Source organism: Dendrobates tinctorius, unplaced genomic scaffold, assembly GCF_039654945.1.
Source record: "Dendrobates tinctorius isolate UK_male_01 unplaced genomic scaffold, ASM3965494v1 ptg000156l, whole genome shotgun sequence".
NCBI lineage: Eukaryota > Metazoa > Chordata > Amphibia > Anura > Dendrobatidae > Dendrobates > Dendrobates tinctorius.
The window spans coordinates 11,235,461-11,251,747 of record NW_027361823.1 but is presented as its reverse complement, the minus strand read 5'-3'; the positions used below and the strand labels follow the sequence as shown (position 1 = coordinate 11,251,747).

Sequence of the window (16,287 nt, the reverse complement as noted above, 5' to 3'; positions counted from 1 at the left end):
CACATGGACGGAATATTATGTCCATTGTAGGTAAGGGGTTAAAGAAGTGGTCTGGTCTTGTGATAAAAGTCTGAAGAACCTCTATGTGACTGCAGATTTTTGAATCCTGACAGCGCATGCACCAATATTCTCCAATGTTGCTCTGGGTAATCATGTGACCGCAAGAATGGGATTTGCATACTTCTGGTCACATTCCGACTAAAGGCCTTGCCCAATTCACTTATACTGAGCACGTCTAGTCGGCATGTGACCAATGCAAATCGCTCCCTGGAAATAGTAGAAACCTGACAGCGTGCCGTGCGCAAGCTGTAATAATTCAGGAGTCTGCAGTCACATAGAGTAACTACAAATGTTTAGAAGAAGAGGGAGGTCTCCTGCTTAGGATCCTCATATCATGGACCAGAGTGTTAAGCCTTTAAAGTGAGCGCCAATTGCTTTGAAGGACGGCTCTTTCCTGCATTTCACAGATCACCCAATGATTTAAATGGACACAGTGCAGTTCCCTTTGTTTCCTCTGTGGTGCAGGAATACTCAACACTTACCGCTAGGCTTCTCCATAGTCCCAGCAGCTTCAGACTCTATGTACTTAGCCTTTCATTCATTTCACCTGATAACATAATTCAGATGAAATACGTTCATACATGATAGATGACCCGGAATCTAGGTCACTGGATAAGCAAAAGTATAAAATAACTTTCCTAGTAAAACTTCTTTCATGTTTCAGAAAAAGACACTGAAGATTACAGAGTAAGCGGCCATGCTTTATTTATCATGGAAGATAAAGAATAAATCTACAAAGCCTCCATTCATGGCAATTGTAAAGGAGAATGTTAAAATAATATCCACACCTAAACAGGCCCCTGCTGATCCTACAGCCTTACGAGGACTTCCATAATGGTGGATCCATGTTTCTGGTGGAGAGAGTTTAACTTTATGGTCCAGAGATCTCAAACACCCTGCAGCCCTACAATGTCAGCCTGGGCCCCCGATCTCCGTTCCAGTGCAAAGCAATGGTGAGACTGTACTGTAACCTTAGCTCTACCAATGGTTTCCAATGTTGGAAACAGGGTATCCAGGTAAAAGTTTGGTTGGAGATGACTATAAGGGAATCTATCCCCAGATTTTTGTTATATAATCTGAAAAGCTGCGTGATATAAGGGCAGAGACCCTGATTCCAGCAATGTATCACTTACTGGATTGCATGCTACAATTTTGATACATTTCTGATCTATCTGCTGCAGATCTATCAGTTTTCTGAACGCTGAGCTTTGTATAACGCCATATACCACTGATTGACAGCTCTCGGTGTACACTGTGCATAGGCAGAAAGTTACAACACATGGCGCGAGGCAACTAGTCAGCTAATGATCATCTTCTGCTAAGAAAACACTGAGTTTATTGAAAGTAAAACAAACAGCACAGTAAGTCACACATCACTGGGAATCAGGGTCTCTGCCTCTACAACATGCTGTTAACAGATTAAACGGCAAAAACCTAGTAACAGATTCCCGTTAATGTTTTACCACAAAGTAAAAAATAGTAAAAAGTAAAAGCATTGAATTATTTTCTTTAATTTTGTCCCCTGTAATTGTGTTATTAGCAATGATGGGCGAGGGTGCTCGGCACTACTCCAGGCTTGCAGTGCTTCCTTCTAATTTTTGTCAGTCCTTGCACATGCTGCATTAGCTTTACCAGTCTAGGATTCACACTCCTTTAATAAGGGTAAAGAAAGGTTTTATGAGGCCCTCACTTGCATGTGTTATTGGGTGTATTGGTGTGCTATTTTCTACTTTTTTGTCATGCCTTGCACATAGTGCATTGGATGGTGGATATTCACCAGTCTCAGAGTCTCAATCTCTATAAAATTGTCCAAAAAAACCTGTAGCAGAATAAAATTAGAGTCCCTCCTCTACGTGTCTTGTTGGCTGTATTGAGTGCCTCCTTGTAAGTTTAGCTAGACCTCGCAGTGACAGAATAGCCTTTGCCAGTTTTGGAGTCAAAATCTTTTTAATATGGTACCAGAATTGAATGAGAGTCCCCCCTCTGCATGTCTATGCGCCTGAGGCCCTCACCTGCATGGCTTGCCAGATGTATTGGAGATCCTCCTTCTAAATTTTGTGCATCAGCTTTTTGAGTCTAGGAGTCCCACTACCTAACAATTTGAACAAGATGTGTATGAGGTCCTCCTTTATGACTAACACTGGGTGTATCGGAGTCCCTCCTACTTCTAATTTCCGGCAATTCTTGCAGTGTCCGCATAGGGTTGGTGAGTTTCAGAGTGGCTCCTTCATAAATTAAACAGGATGTGTGTGACCATGTCACACCCACCACATGCCCAGATAAGTAAGTAAAATGTTAAAATTCCATTTACCGGGAAATAGCGTTTTCACCATTTAAAAGCAACAAGAAAGTACAAAAACGCTGCAGAAACGCAGCAAAAACGCTATGTGTGAACATAGCCTAAAGGGGTGAAAGAGGTTTTTTTATTTTTTATTTTGCTTTCTAGTCATTATACAGGAAATAATGTTTCATTTACCAGTTTTCATGTAAAATTCATATTTGCTTTGATTGAATTTATGTGTTTTATTGCCGGTCTGTAAAAGTGGCGTAGTACTCTGACAACGTTATTCCCAGCAGCTTCCTGGGAGTCGGAGATGTGCCCTGGCATCTTCCCCATGCTGTTTCCAATCCATTTGAGCACTTTTTCCATCCATTTCAGTAATTTTTAGATCTCATCAAGTCCTCCAGTGGGAGGCCGCCAGAAAAATGCTCAAGTCTCCCATTGACTTCCATTTGTTATCCGAGACAAGCAATTGAGCATTACGGAAAGCTCGTTACGAGTTTTGAGCCCACGAGCATTTCGCTCGTCACTAGCTATTAGCAATTTTGGCACTCGTGTGGATACGAGAATACATGCCTTCTTGAAGTATTCCTTACTGAGTTACTTCAGGTGCTAGGTTTCCAAATTGTCAGTTATCTGAAGAATGAAAATGTTTGAGATAGAGGCCACCAGACAGAAAGAGGCTGTCTGATGCTAGAAGTTCATCATTGTTTTGCAAAATTAACTTTATAATATAATAAAAACTAAAATACCTTTCTAAACTACACAAATTGTACAATTCTAGTTTATGGTTGCTTATTCCCGGATATAGGAACATTTCAGCACATCCAGGACTAGTAGTTAAAGGGTAAAGTAGATATGACAGGCTCAAACCCCAACTTAGGTGCTCTGGGAAAAAACAAGACTAAAGTATAGGAGTAACCCCGGCACACTAATAACATGAAAGTAAAGTCTTCTCAACGACAGTCTTTAATTGTTGTGATTTTATTGATTGTGAAAAAAAGGGTGGTGTTACAATCCAAAAAAGGGTGGTATTACAATCCAAAAAAGGGTGGTGTTACAATCCAACGTTTCAGCTCTACATCTCGAGCTTTCATCAGGGATATGACTACAATATATACAATAAAAGAACAAAAATCAATAAATAAACTTTATAAAGTATTATAAAACCAAAAATCTAGTGATAGGTGATACATAAGGTGGGGACAGTGTCAAACATCCTTTGTGAAGGTGTGTATGGATCTATAATGATGTGAGGCCAGTGAGTATGTATTGTGGTGTGATACGGTGAACATGTGAGAGGTTGAAAAGAGGAATAGAGTGAAGGTGTAAGGAGTTGAAAAGCATGAATGTGTAGGTAGTGTTGAGAAAGGGCATTAGGGGACAGTGAAGTGGAGTGGGAATAAAGGTGAGGTCATCTAAGGAGGCAGTGTGTAAGGGGTGCTCTTGGAAATGTTAAGGCATAAGGTATAAATACCTAGATCCTTGGTTTTGAGGTGTGTGTATAAGTGGTATAGGTTTGCCTTTGTAATCCAGCTGCTGGAACGGTACCTATAGTAACCACTGAAAAAGGGTATAGGTTAAGGAATAGCAAGGTATATAGAAAGAAAAGATATAAAAGAAAGTTTTAGGGGTCACATACCGATGTGTAGGGTCAGCACGTGACTCCCGTCCTAAGGACAAAAAAGCAGGTCAATAAGCTGAGATGGAGAAAGGAAACCCAGTCTATGAAGACTGTAGGGCACCATTACCTTGTGTCCTAAATCTAGTCAGGTGTGGAGGAGGCCGGAAGTGCATGTGGCTTAGTGCAGTGATGTTAAATACTGTCAAGCACTTCCTGATTGGGTGGGGAAGGGGCAGGAATGGGGGGAAGGGCCATCGCCATCTTAGTGAGGTCAAAAATGTCTGAATGAATGTACTGAGCATGTGCAGGGCGGGGATAGAGAATGAGCATGTTTTGACTTGACAGGAAGTGATGGTGGCAGTCGCCATCTTGGTAAGGTCAAAAAATGTCAGAATGAATGTACTGAGCATGTGCAGGGCGGGGATAGAGAATGAACATGTTTTGACTTGACAGGAAGTGATGTTGGCAGTCGCCATCTTGGTGAGGTCAAAATTGTCAGAATGAATGTACTGAGCAGGTGCGAGCCATCCAGGAAGTGAAGTAAAAAAGGGAGGGTTGTGAGGAAATGTCACATGCATACAGGCGGCCATTTTAATGGTGGGACTGTGCTGAATTCATGCACGGTGATAATTTCAGTGCTGGTTGTGCCTATCAGGTTTCAGAGAAACTTCCTTTTCCTGCCTAAAAACAAAGAAAGGTAATTAGAGCAAGGTTTACATACAAAGAGTAAAATGGCGTTCATATTAACACACTTATGTCAGAAATATCTCCTATAAACCAAAAAACGTTGTGTAGGAAAAGAACTTATTTGGTAGTGATTTTAAACTCCTGATGAAAAACAAAACTAATTCACTATGAAGTGGAATTTAGAAGGGATTAATAATACATTTCAGATTCTCTATTGAGACCGTGTGGATGAAGGGTATTTAGGTGATATATCCAATACGCTTCACTCTCTTTGAGCGTTTGGATTCTATTACCCCCTCGTCTGGGTACAGGGATTTGTTCGATAACCTGAAATTTCAGTTGGCTTACAGAGTGTCTATTTTCCACAAAATGGGCAGGAATTGGTAAAAGTGTGTTCTCACACCGGATGGTTGATTTATGTTTGGAAATGCGGTCTTTCACATGCTGGGTGGTTTCCCCAACGTATCCTAGGCCGCATGGGTATTTGATTAAATAGACGACAAAATTTGAGTTGCAGGTAAAATAGCCATTGATCTTGTACCGTTTGCCAGACCTCGGATGGGTGAATGAATCGCCTTTACTAACATTCGTGCATTGTGCGCAACCCAAACAAGGGAAGGTTCCGTTGCGCACCGTGCTAAATGTCTTCTGCCTGAATGTCTTGAAGTGGGAGCCCACGTCGGCTCTAACCAAAGTGTTTTTTAGGTTCTGAGCCCGCTTATGGCAGATGAGAGGAGGATTTTGGAAATTTTCAATCCCCGGGTAAGCCTTTTCTAGTAGGGGCCAGTGTTCAAGGACTGCTTTTTTGATCAGAGGAGAGAACGGGTGATAGGTGTTGATGAACTTAACCCTATTCTCTACATCACAGTCACGTTGGGTAATTCTGGTTTGTTGTTCAGCATTAAATTTGGGGTATCCTCTTGTTTGAAACTTTTCAGTCATCTCGTCATGTCTCATTTGCCTGATATCAGGTTTTGAGACTATGCGGTCAATTCTGTCATGTTGGGATTTAGGTAGAGCTATCTTCACGTGTCTTGGGTGACAACTGGACCAGTGTAGTAGACTATTACGGTCTGTAGGTTTGACGTAAAGGTCACTTGTAAGGGTGCCAGAGTCAGTTTTAGAGATCATGGTGTCAAGGAAACTGACAGACTGTGTGTTGGAATGTGAGGTAAAGGTTAGGTTCGGTATACTCTGGTTGAGGTCATGTACAAAATCTGTGAGGCTATTGGTGTCACCTGTCCATACACAAAAGATGTCGTCTATGTATCTGAGCCAGGTAAGAGCATGTTTTCTATATAGATGATGTGTGTAGACAAAGTCAGCCTCAAATTTACACATGAAGATGTTAGCGTACGGGGGGGCTACATTCGCCCCCATCGCGGTACCCCGTGCCTGAAGGTAGAATTGGTCCTCAAAGAGGAAATAGTTGTTGTTGAGGACCAATTTGAGTGTATCGGTACAGAACAATTTCTGGGGTTCGCTAAGAGAGGATTGTAAATCTAGGAACCATCTGACAGCCTCGATGCCAAGATCGTGATCTATACTAGTATATAGGCTGTTGACGTCTAGGCTGGCTAATAAACAAAAGGAAGGAATGTCATGGAGGGTTCTAACGTGGTTCAGAAAATCACCGGTGTCTTTGAGATAAGATGGAATTTTTGGTACTAGTGGAGTGAGGATCTTTTCCAAGGTTATTGACAGGGGTGAGAGGATAGAGTCGGTAGATGCCACTATGGGTCTACCGGGGGGCTTTTCCAAATTTTTATGTATTTTGGGGAGTATATAAATGACTGGAGTTATGGGACTTTGTTTGTGCAAATACTCTGCCAGTTTAGAATCAATTGTACCCAAATTTAAGTGGAAGTTGATCAAATTGTCTATCTTTCTCTCTATGGAGTAGATAGGATTCGTGGGGATGGGTCTGTATGTCGTGACGTCACAGAGTTGTCTCTGGATTTCAGACAGATAGTATTTCTTATCCAGTACTACAATGGAGCCACCTTTATCAGCAGGCTTTATGACAATGTCCTTGTTGTTTTTAAGACTTTTCAGTGCTAATGATTCTTCTCTATTAAGGTTATGCTTAAGGTGGTATTTACCATGTTTGATTTCATCTATATACTTATCCACAGAAGCATTAACAAGTGAAATATACGTCTCGACAGGATGATAGAGGCGAGGTGGTTGAAACGTGCTCGGGATCTTGAGTCCGAGATCTTTGAGAATAAACGTCTCTTGGGTGCTGGTTCCCGAGGAGAAAGGTACCTGGTTGGTGTTTATGTCTCCGCCATCTTTGTCAAAATGTACCTTAAGTCTCAAAGAGCGGTAAAAACGATTTAACTCTTGGTGTACGAGGAACGGATCAAAGGAGGGAGTGGGACAGAATGAGAGGCCCCTCTGGAGAACTCGGATCTCGGCAGGTGAGAGACAATAGGTAGAGATGTTGAAGACAAGATTGTTCTTACCTGAAAATATGGTTTAGAGGGGGAGACAACTGTCTAAAATAGATCAAATATAAAGTAGATATGACAGGCTCAAACCCCAACTTAGGTGCTCTGGGAAAAAACAAGACTAAAGTATAGGAGTAACCCCGGCACACTAATAACATGAAAGTAAAGTCTTCTCAACGACAGTCTTTAATTGTTGTGATTTTATTGATTGTGAAAAAAAAGGGTGGTGTTACAATCCAAAAAAGGGTGGTGTTACAATCCAACGTTTCAGCTCTACATCTCGAGCTTTCATCAGGGATATGACTACAATATATACAATAAAAGAACAAAAATCAATAAATAAACTTTATAAAGTATTATAAAACCAAAAATCTAGTGATAGGTGATACATAAGGTGGGGACAGTGTCAAACATCCTTTGTGAAGGTGTGTATGGATCTATAATGATGTGAGGCCAGTGAGTATGTATTGTGGTGTGATACGGTGAACATGTGAGAGGTTGAAAAGATTGATTTTTATTCTTTTATTGTATATATTGTAGTCATATCCCTCATGAAAGCTCGAGATGTAGAGCTGAAACGTTGGATTGTGCCGGGGTTACTCCTATACTTTAGTCTTGTTTTTTCCCAGAGCACCTAAGTTGGGGTTTGAGCCTGTCATATCTACTTTATATTTGATCTATTTTAGACAGTTGTCTTCCCCTCTAAACCATATTTTCGCAATTTTTCATGGCCTCCTTCGGTGTCTTCTCCTTCAACGAAGAAGAAAGATCTAGTATTCTTTCTACGGTCAGAGAAACTGACAATTTCCTGAATATCCCTACCCGTGAGGTGAAATCGAGGGATTATGAAAAGGAATTGAAGAAACTTTCATCTTTTGAATTGCATGCATATACTTTAGCTCAATACACGAAGGCACAGCGGATTCCGAGGGGACTCAGGGTCTCGTTACGACCAACCCTCTTCAGTGACAATGAGGAATATTGTCAACTTTTTGAAAATATTCTAAATAAGTGCTCTATAGATTTAATGGTGTTGACCATCAAATTTCTCCAGGAGAATATACAGAAGGTGAAAGATCAGGTTGCTGCTATCGAAAATCAGTTGACTAACACCCTTTCTCCAACAGATCTCGCTAGCCTTAAGGCAAGAGCCAACAAAACTCTACAAGACTACACCAATGAACTGAAAACACGAAAAAAGAACAAGTTTCTGAGAGACCAGGACGACTATCTCAAAAACCAGGTCTATAGATGGCGGTATACCACACTTCCAGATGGTCCCCCCTACAGAAACCGATATGGCTCATCAGGTTCTTCAGGTTCTGATGGTGGTCAAGTTGGACGAGGCGGCAGAGGAGGACGCGGTGGGAAACCGCCCAAGTCTTTTTTCGACCCGCGCAAGAAACCCCCGGCACCTCCAAACACAGTTTCAGACGAGGAGGAAGAAGAAAAAACAGACGAGGACCCCCAGAGGGATACACGTCCCAATACTCGATCTCAGGTAAGAACAATCTTGTCTTCAACATCTCTACCTATTGTCTCTCACCTGCCGAGATCCGAGTTCTCCAGAGGGGCCTCTCATTCTGTCCCACTCCCTCCTTTGATCCGTTCCTCGTACACCAAGAGTTAAATCGTTTTTACCGCTCTTTGAGACTTAAGGTACATTTTGACAAAGATGGCGGAGACATAAACACCAACCAGGTACCTTTCTCCTCGGGAACCAGCACCCAAGAGACGTTTATTCTCAAAGATCTCGGACTCAAGATCCCGAGCACGTTTCAACCACCTCGCCTCTATCATCCTGTCGAGACGTATATTTCACTTGTTAATGCTTCTGTGGATAAGTATATAGATGAAATCAAACATGGTAAATACCACCTTAAGCATAACCTTAATAGAGAAGAATCATTAGCACTGAAAAGTCTTAAAAACAACAAGGACATTGTCATAAAGCCTGCTGATAAAGGTGGCTCCATTGTAGTACTGGATAAGAAATACTATCTGTCTGAAATCCAGAGACAACTCTCTGACGTCACGACATACAGACCCATCCCCACGAATCCTATCTACTCCATAGAGAGAAAGATAGACAATTTGATCAACTTCCACTTAAATTTGGGTACAATTGATTCTAAACTGGCAGAGTATTTGCACAAACAAAGTCCCATAACTCCAGTCATTTATATACTCCCCAAAATACATAAAAATTTGGAAAAGCCCCCCGGTAGACCCATAGTGGCATCTACCGACTCTATCCTCTCACCCCTGTCAATAACCTTGGAAAAGATCCTCACTCCACTAGTACCAAAAATTCCATCTTATCTCAAAGACACCGGTGATTTTCTGAACCACGTTAGAACCCTCCATGACATTCCTTCCTTTTGTTTATTAGCCAGCCTAGACGTCAACAGCCTATATACTAGTATAGATCACGATCTTGGCATCGAGGCTGTCAGATGGTTCCTAGATTTACAATCCTCTCTTAGCGAACCCCAGAAATTGTTCTGTACCGATACACTCAAATTGGTCCTCAACAACAACTATTTCCTCTTTGAGGACCAATTCTACCTTCAGGCACGGGGTACCGCGATGGGGGCGAATGTAGCCCCCCCGTACGCTAACATCTTCATGTGTAAATTTGAGGCTGACTTTGTCTACTCACATCATCTATATAGAAAACATGCTCTTACCTGGCTCAGATACATAGACGACATCTTTTGTGTATGGACAGGTGACACCAATAGCCTCACAGATTTTGTACATGACCTCAACCAGAGTATACCGAACCTAACCTTTACCTCACATTCCAACACACAGTCTGTCAGTTTCCTTGACACCATGATCTCTAAAACTGACTCTGGCACCCTTACAAGTGACCTTTACGTCAAACCTACAGACCGTAATAGTCTACTACACTGGTCCAGTTGTCACCCAAGACACGTGAAGATAGCTCTACCTAAATCCCAACATGACAGAATTGACCGCATAGTCTCAAAACCTGATATCAGGCAAATGAGACATGACGAGATGACTGAAAAGTTTCAAACAAGAGGATACCCCAAATTTAATGCTGAACAACAAACCAGAATTACCCAACGTGACTGTGATGTAGAGAATAGGGTTAAGTTCTTCAACACCTATCACCCGTTCTCTCCTCTGATCAAAAAAGCAGTCCTTGAACACTGGCCCCTACTAGAAAAGGCTTACCCGGGGATTGAAAATTTCCAAAATCCTCCTCTCATCTGCCATAAGCGGGCTCAGAACCTAAAAAACACTTTGGTTAGAGCCGACATGGGCTCCCACTTCAAGACATTCAGGCAGAAGACATTTAGCACGGTGCGCAACGGAACCTTCCCTTGTTTGGGTTGCGCACAATGCACGAATGTTAGTAAAGGCGATTCATTCACCCATCCGAGGTCTGGCAAACGGTACAAGATCAATGGCTATTTTACCTGCAACTCAAATTTTGTCGTCTATTTAATCAAATGCCCATGCGGCCTAGGATACGTTGGGGAAACCACCCAGCATGTGAAAGACCGCATTTCCAAACATAAATCAACCATCCGGTGTGAGAACACACTTTTACCAATTCCTGCCCATTTTGTGGAAAATAGACACTCTGTAAGCCAACTGAAATTTCAGGTTATCGAACAAATCCCTGTACCCAGACGAGGGGGTAATAGAATCCAAACGCTCAAAGAGCGTGAAGCGTATTGGATATATCACCTAAATACCCTCCATCCACACGGTCTCAATAGAGAATCTGAAATGTATTATTAATCCCTTCTAAATTCCACTTCATAGTGAATTAGTTTTGTTTTTCATCAGGAGTTTAAAATCACTACCAAATAAGTTATTTTCCTACACAACGTTTTTTGGTTTATAGGAGATATTTCTGACATAAGTGTGTTAATATGAACGCCATTTTACTCTTTGTATGTAAACCTTGCTCTAATTACCTTTCTTTGTTTTTAGGCAGGAAAAGGAAGTTTCTCTGAAACCTGATCGGCACAACCAGCACTGAAATTATCACCGTGCATGAATTCAGCACAGTCCCACCATTAAAATGGCCGCCTGTATGCATGTGACATTTCCTCACAACCCTCCCTTTTTTACTTCACTTCCTGGATGGCTCGCACCTGCTCAGTACATTCATTCTGACAATTTTGACCTCACCAAGATGGCGACTGCCAACATCACTTCCTGTCAAGTCAAAACATGTTCATTCTCTATCCCCGCCCTGCACATGCTCAGTACATTCATTCTGACATTTTTTGACCTTACCAAGATGGCGACTGCCACCATCACTTCCTGTCAAGTCAAAACATGCTCATTCTCTATCCCCACCCTGCACATGCTCAGTACATTCATTCAGACATTTTTGACCTCACTAAGATGGCGATGGCCCTTCCCCCCATTCCCGCCCCTTCCCCACCCAATCAGGAAGTGCTTGACAGTATTTAACATCACTGCACTAAGCCACATGCACTTCCGGCCTCCTCCACACCTGACTAGATTTAGGACACAAGGTAATGGTGCCCTACAGTCTTCATAGACTGGGTTTCCTTTCTCCATCTCAGCTTATTGACCTGCTTTTTTGTCCTTAGGACGGGAGTCACGTGCTGACCCTACACATCGGTATGTGACCCCTAAAACTTTCTTTTATATCTTTTCTTTCTATATACCTTGCTATTCCTTAACCTATACCCTTTTTCTGTGGTTACTATAGGTACCGTTCCAGCAGCTGGATTACAAAGGCAAACCTATACCACTTATACACACACCTCAAAACCAAGGATCTAGGTATTTATACCTTATGCCTTAACATTTCCAAGAGCACCCCTTACACACTGCCTCCTTAGATGACCTCACCTTTATTCCCACTCCACTTCACTGTCCCCTAATGCCCTTTCTCAACACTACCTACACATTCATGCTTTTCAACTCCTTACACCTTCACTCTATTCCTCTTTTCAACCTCTCACATGTTCACCGTATCACACCACAATACATACTCACTGGCCTCACATCATTATAGATCCATACACACCTTCACAAAGGATGTTTGACACTGTCCCCACCTTATGTATCACCTATCACTAGATTTTTGGTTTTATAATACTTTATAAAGTTTATTTATTGATTTTTGTTCTTTTATTGTATATATTGTAGTCATATCCCTGATGAAAGCTCGAGATGTAGAGCTGAAACGTTGGATTGTAACACCACCCTTTTTTGGATTGTAACACCACCCTTTTTTTTCACAATCAATAAAATCACAACAATTAAAGACTGTCGTTGAGAAGACTTTACTTTCATGTTATTAGTGTGCCGGGGTTACTCCTATACTTTAGTAGTTAAAGGGAACCTGTCACCCCCTCCAGGGGGTTTTAACTAAAAGAGCCAACTTGTGCAGCACTAATGCTGCATTCTGTCAAGCTGGCTCTTTTATTTGGCGTTCCTTCCACTGCCGAAATAAGCGTTTTTAAAAATTGTCTGTCATACCTGAAGTTTGTCTGGGGGGCAGGTCTTTCGCCCCAGACACAGATGCCTCATATCCATCAATCATGTCCTCCTTTAGAATTTGGCACCGCCTCCTCTCCGTTCTTTTTTTTTTCCTGGCGCCTGTGCTGTAATATTTTTTCTTGTGCATGCGCAGTTAGCACTGCCCGTCCTATGATATCACATGATGTCTTTCTTATCACGCCTGCGTGGACATGGGCCCGAGATCCTGCCCCGCAGTCTCTTCTGATTTATTCACACTGCGGAGCTGGGAATCTTGGGCATGCGCAGTAGTTCTCTGCGGCTCTCCCTCCGATCCCTCCGCCTCTTTCATACTGTGCATCGTCATAGGATTCGTCAGCTCATCACTAATTCCTATGACACTGCACAGTAGGAAAGAGGCGGAAGGATTTGAGGGAGAGCCTCCTGACGAAGGACGGCGAAACGCGCGTTGAGGTGGCAGGCGGGGGTTTAATTTCTTCACATGTAAGTTACCGTATTCCTGTTTCACTTATATTTATTTTTTGTGCTAAATTTAGCTCTGTGAAACACTTTGTCCCGCCGATTAGCGGTCTAATTGTAATTGGACACGGTGATGTTAGTACATTCATTGTGTGTGGCTAAGGGCATTTTTGTGGGCTTATCATGATAGCGTTCTTTGGGCACTAGCACCTTATTTCAATTGGAAACGGTGATGTCGGTATATTCATTGTATGTGGATAAGGGCATTTTTGATAGCTTATTAAAATAGCGTTTTCTGTGCACTGGCACCTTATTTTTTCATTTACTTATATGAAAAGGCTCTTTTATTCATTTTGCTATTTATATAGTTTTTTCATGCACTCCCACTTTACTACGTAGTCAATACTATATTATTGGACCACTGGCACCATAACTATTTAAAAATAGCACTTTATTCATCTAATATTTTCCTTCCTTGCCCATAAAATTGATCCCTTTTTTATATAATTTTTATATTGAATACAACCACTGTTATGAAATCTTCCCCTTTACCTGCTTGGTAAGCGGTATTCTTTGTTTTATAATTTTGCAATTTTGCTGATTGAATAAAATTATTTATATATTTAAAAAAAAAACTCTTGACCTTAATTTTTTCTGCCTAATTATGGCATTGATGGATGGTTTGTGTGTTATCTTATGACTTTATGGAGTTTTGGTATAATCTTTTGTGCCATTTAGTGGAAATTGTGGTGTGTCTAGAGGCACATAATGGCTGATTAAGCCAGCCATCATCTACCGGGAAAGATGCAGGCTCACACACCGAACCAGGGACCCGACACATGACGTAAATGTACGTGAAATGTCATGAAGGAGTTAAAGAAGCTGCAGTACTCATACAAGTAATGCAGCCCATAAACCATCTAATCAAGAGAATCGTTCCCATCCCACAAATCTCATATTTATGTCCCATTGACAGTGTAAAATGCAGCAGAGAGGTAGGAATGACTGAGTCACTGCCCTCTTTCGCTCTGGCACTATACAGAAAAACGGTGTCCCAGTCAAAGTGTGCTGTAGGGTCTGGGGTGCACTCACTTGTAGGCCACAGGCCTCCGCTGCAACCAAGTTTCTGTCCACAGTAGCCACCGCACACAGTTCAGGGGACACCAAGTTCTTTACAACAGTCAAACGTTTACTAAACAGGTCAAGTACATCAGGTGGTGACATGTTGGATAGGGAACAGAATTTCACGTTTCTTCCTTCCTTAGTACAGTACCTTTTCAGCCTTGCCACCTGTTCATCCTTGACTACCCCCAAGCTCATTGGTGCCATCATTCTCAGGAATTTCTTGTCCACTTCAGCAGTGCACCTGAGACCGGCCACCTGCCCCCCACGTAATTCCACGTCCACCGACCTCGTGATGTAAGACGACCAGGCCCATTCCTCGGCACCTGGCTCGAGCCCTAGGCTCCAGATGTTACAGGAATGTCCATCAGGGAACTCCTCAAACAATTGGTCCATACTGCCTCTAGCAGCCCACTGCACTTGAACTTGACCTTGGCACTGCAGTTCTATAATCACACCTCCTTGCCCCTCCTTTTTTATCAACACTAGTTTGCATCCACTGGGCTAGTTCCATCATTAACTATTTCCTATGTTTGTAGACTAAACAACTTACTATCTAACCAGTACTTATGCTATCCTAACTTCCTAAGCTACTCCTATGCTTATCCTGCACTATACACTACTCACATTACATTATTCATTAACACTTTACATGACTCATATGCCGAACATTACCGTAATACATTACACAAGACGCACATTACAATTACATGTAAAACTGCAGGACACTTTACACAAGGCGCATTTGTTATCTTCAGGAACAGGGTAAGACAGTCCACATCCCTACAACAGGCCAATCATCTTGTAATTCCCAAAAAAAGACAAAGTCTTATTCAATCCCACTTTGTTTTATTGGCAAAATATGTGTACTCTCATCACAATTTTTTTCATACATGTGACTAAAGAAAGCGCTTTTTTAAAATTTAGCAATGGAAAAGTGCCAACCTTCTTGCCTGTCACACCCAGTTCCCATTTTCTATGTGCATTTTCTGAAAACGTTTAAATACCTCCCATAGATACAAAAAAAACATTTCTGTAAGTTAATACAGCTATTAGAAGGCAGGGAAGGTGAGGGGGGAGGTGCAGCTGCAGAATCCCAACGTTTCAGTCAAGCACAATGAAGGTGAGCATGTAAATTTAAAGAAACCAGGGGATCAAAATGACCCTAAATATACAGGATATACACAAAATTTCTGACTACACTACATCAAATACACATATAAAAAAACCTCAGCTACCTAAAGAGAGACTGAGATTTGATTTCTACAACTTCTCGCATATCACACTGTCACAGGGATGTTCAGTTCATCTGAATGATTCACATGAAGCAGGCTCATTACAGAAATAGTCGCACGATCATCTAAAAGCTCTTTTTATCTCAAACTCAGAAGAGGTTCCTTCGTAGGGTCTTATGGTGGGAGGAAGAAGTAGTAGTTTTCGGTGTCCAAAGTGAGAAATCCTGTAGCGTCCAGAGGCAGCTGATGACGGTATGTGCCACTCAATTGTAGCATTGCTTTGGCCATCTGTGCCCTTATGCCAGTAAAATCTACAGAAATATAAACTCAATGTGAGTAGTTTTATTATTTGGAAAAAAAAGATAAAAAATATTGAGATTTGGGTAAAACTTATTCAGAGTGTACAGTGCTGTGCAAATTAATTGGGACAAAGCATTTTTTTTAAGGAAAATCATAAGGTGGTTACCAGTCAGTGATTCAAACCAGTTTTAACTGCTTTGAACAGGTGTGAGCGCCTGTTCAAAGCAGTTAAAACTGGTTTGCATCACTGACTGGTAACCAACTTACGATTGATTTTACTTAAAAAAATGCTTTGTCCCAATTAATTTGCACAGCACTGTATATCTTAGGGTATATAATACAGTATTTCAATTCTTTAAAGAGAACCTGTCAAGTGAAAAAATGCTATTAACCTACAGAAACGTGGTTAATCTGTATGTTAATAGAGTTCTGAACCTGCTCAGCACCTGCACGGACAGTAGTTCAGCATTACGGCCGGTTGTTAGTCAGTGCTGGTGGCGCAATTACAGTCAGTGCAGTCAGTGCCGGTGGCGCAGTTACAGTCACTGCTCTCTATACAGA

At 41.7% G+C, this 16,287-nt stretch overlaps 2 protein-coding genes and 1 long non-coding RNA gene across 6 annotated transcripts in view; 1 reads left to right on the top strand and 2 right to left on the bottom strand.

Annotated features, from left to right (window-relative positions):
* Positions 1-3,309: 3,309 nt before the first annotated feature.
* Positions 3,310-4,881, bottom strand: LOC141051326 (uncharacterized). The gene is made up of 2 exons (XR_012220628.1): positions 4,093-4,881; positions 3,310-4,014 (listed from the first exon to the last, which is right to left on the bottom strand). It is a non-coding gene; the product is annotated as an uncharacterized lncRNA (long non-coding RNA).
* Positions 4,882-7,686: 2,805 nt separating this feature from the next.
* Positions 7,687-12,395, top strand: LOC141051325 (uncharacterized). Of its 2 annotated transcripts, XR_012220627.1 has the most exons (3): positions 7,687-8,606; positions 11,081-11,908; positions 12,278-12,395. XR_012220627.1 is itself a non-coding variant. In XM_073548234.1 (2 exons), exons 1-2 carry the CDS (start codon positions 7,833-7,835, stop codon positions 11,108-11,110), a joined length of 804 nt encoding a protein of 267 aa, XP_073404335.1. In that variant the 5' UTR covers positions 7,687-7,832; the 3' UTR covers positions 11,111-12,395. The 2 variants fall into 2 exon arrangements, 1 of the variants encoding a protein (XP_073404335.1); XM_073548234.1 differs by having other exon boundaries at positions 11,081-12,395.
* A 2,625-nt stretch (positions 12,396-15,020) lies between these two features.
* The window catches only part of ASAH2 (N-acylsphingosine amidohydrolase 2), a 110,256-nt gene continuing 108,989 nt past the window's right edge, over positions 15,021-16,287 (bottom strand). For 2 of the 3 annotated variants that reach the window (XM_073548231.1, XM_073548232.1), the window contains one exon: positions 15,021-15,737. In XM_073548231.1, coding sequence (XP_073404332.1) covers positions 15,548-15,737 — 190 coding nt within the window. In that variant the 3' untranslated portion in view covers positions 15,021-15,547. The remainder of the gene's footprint in view (positions 15,738-16,287) is intronic. The other variant, XM_073548233.1, reaches the window with a different exon arrangement.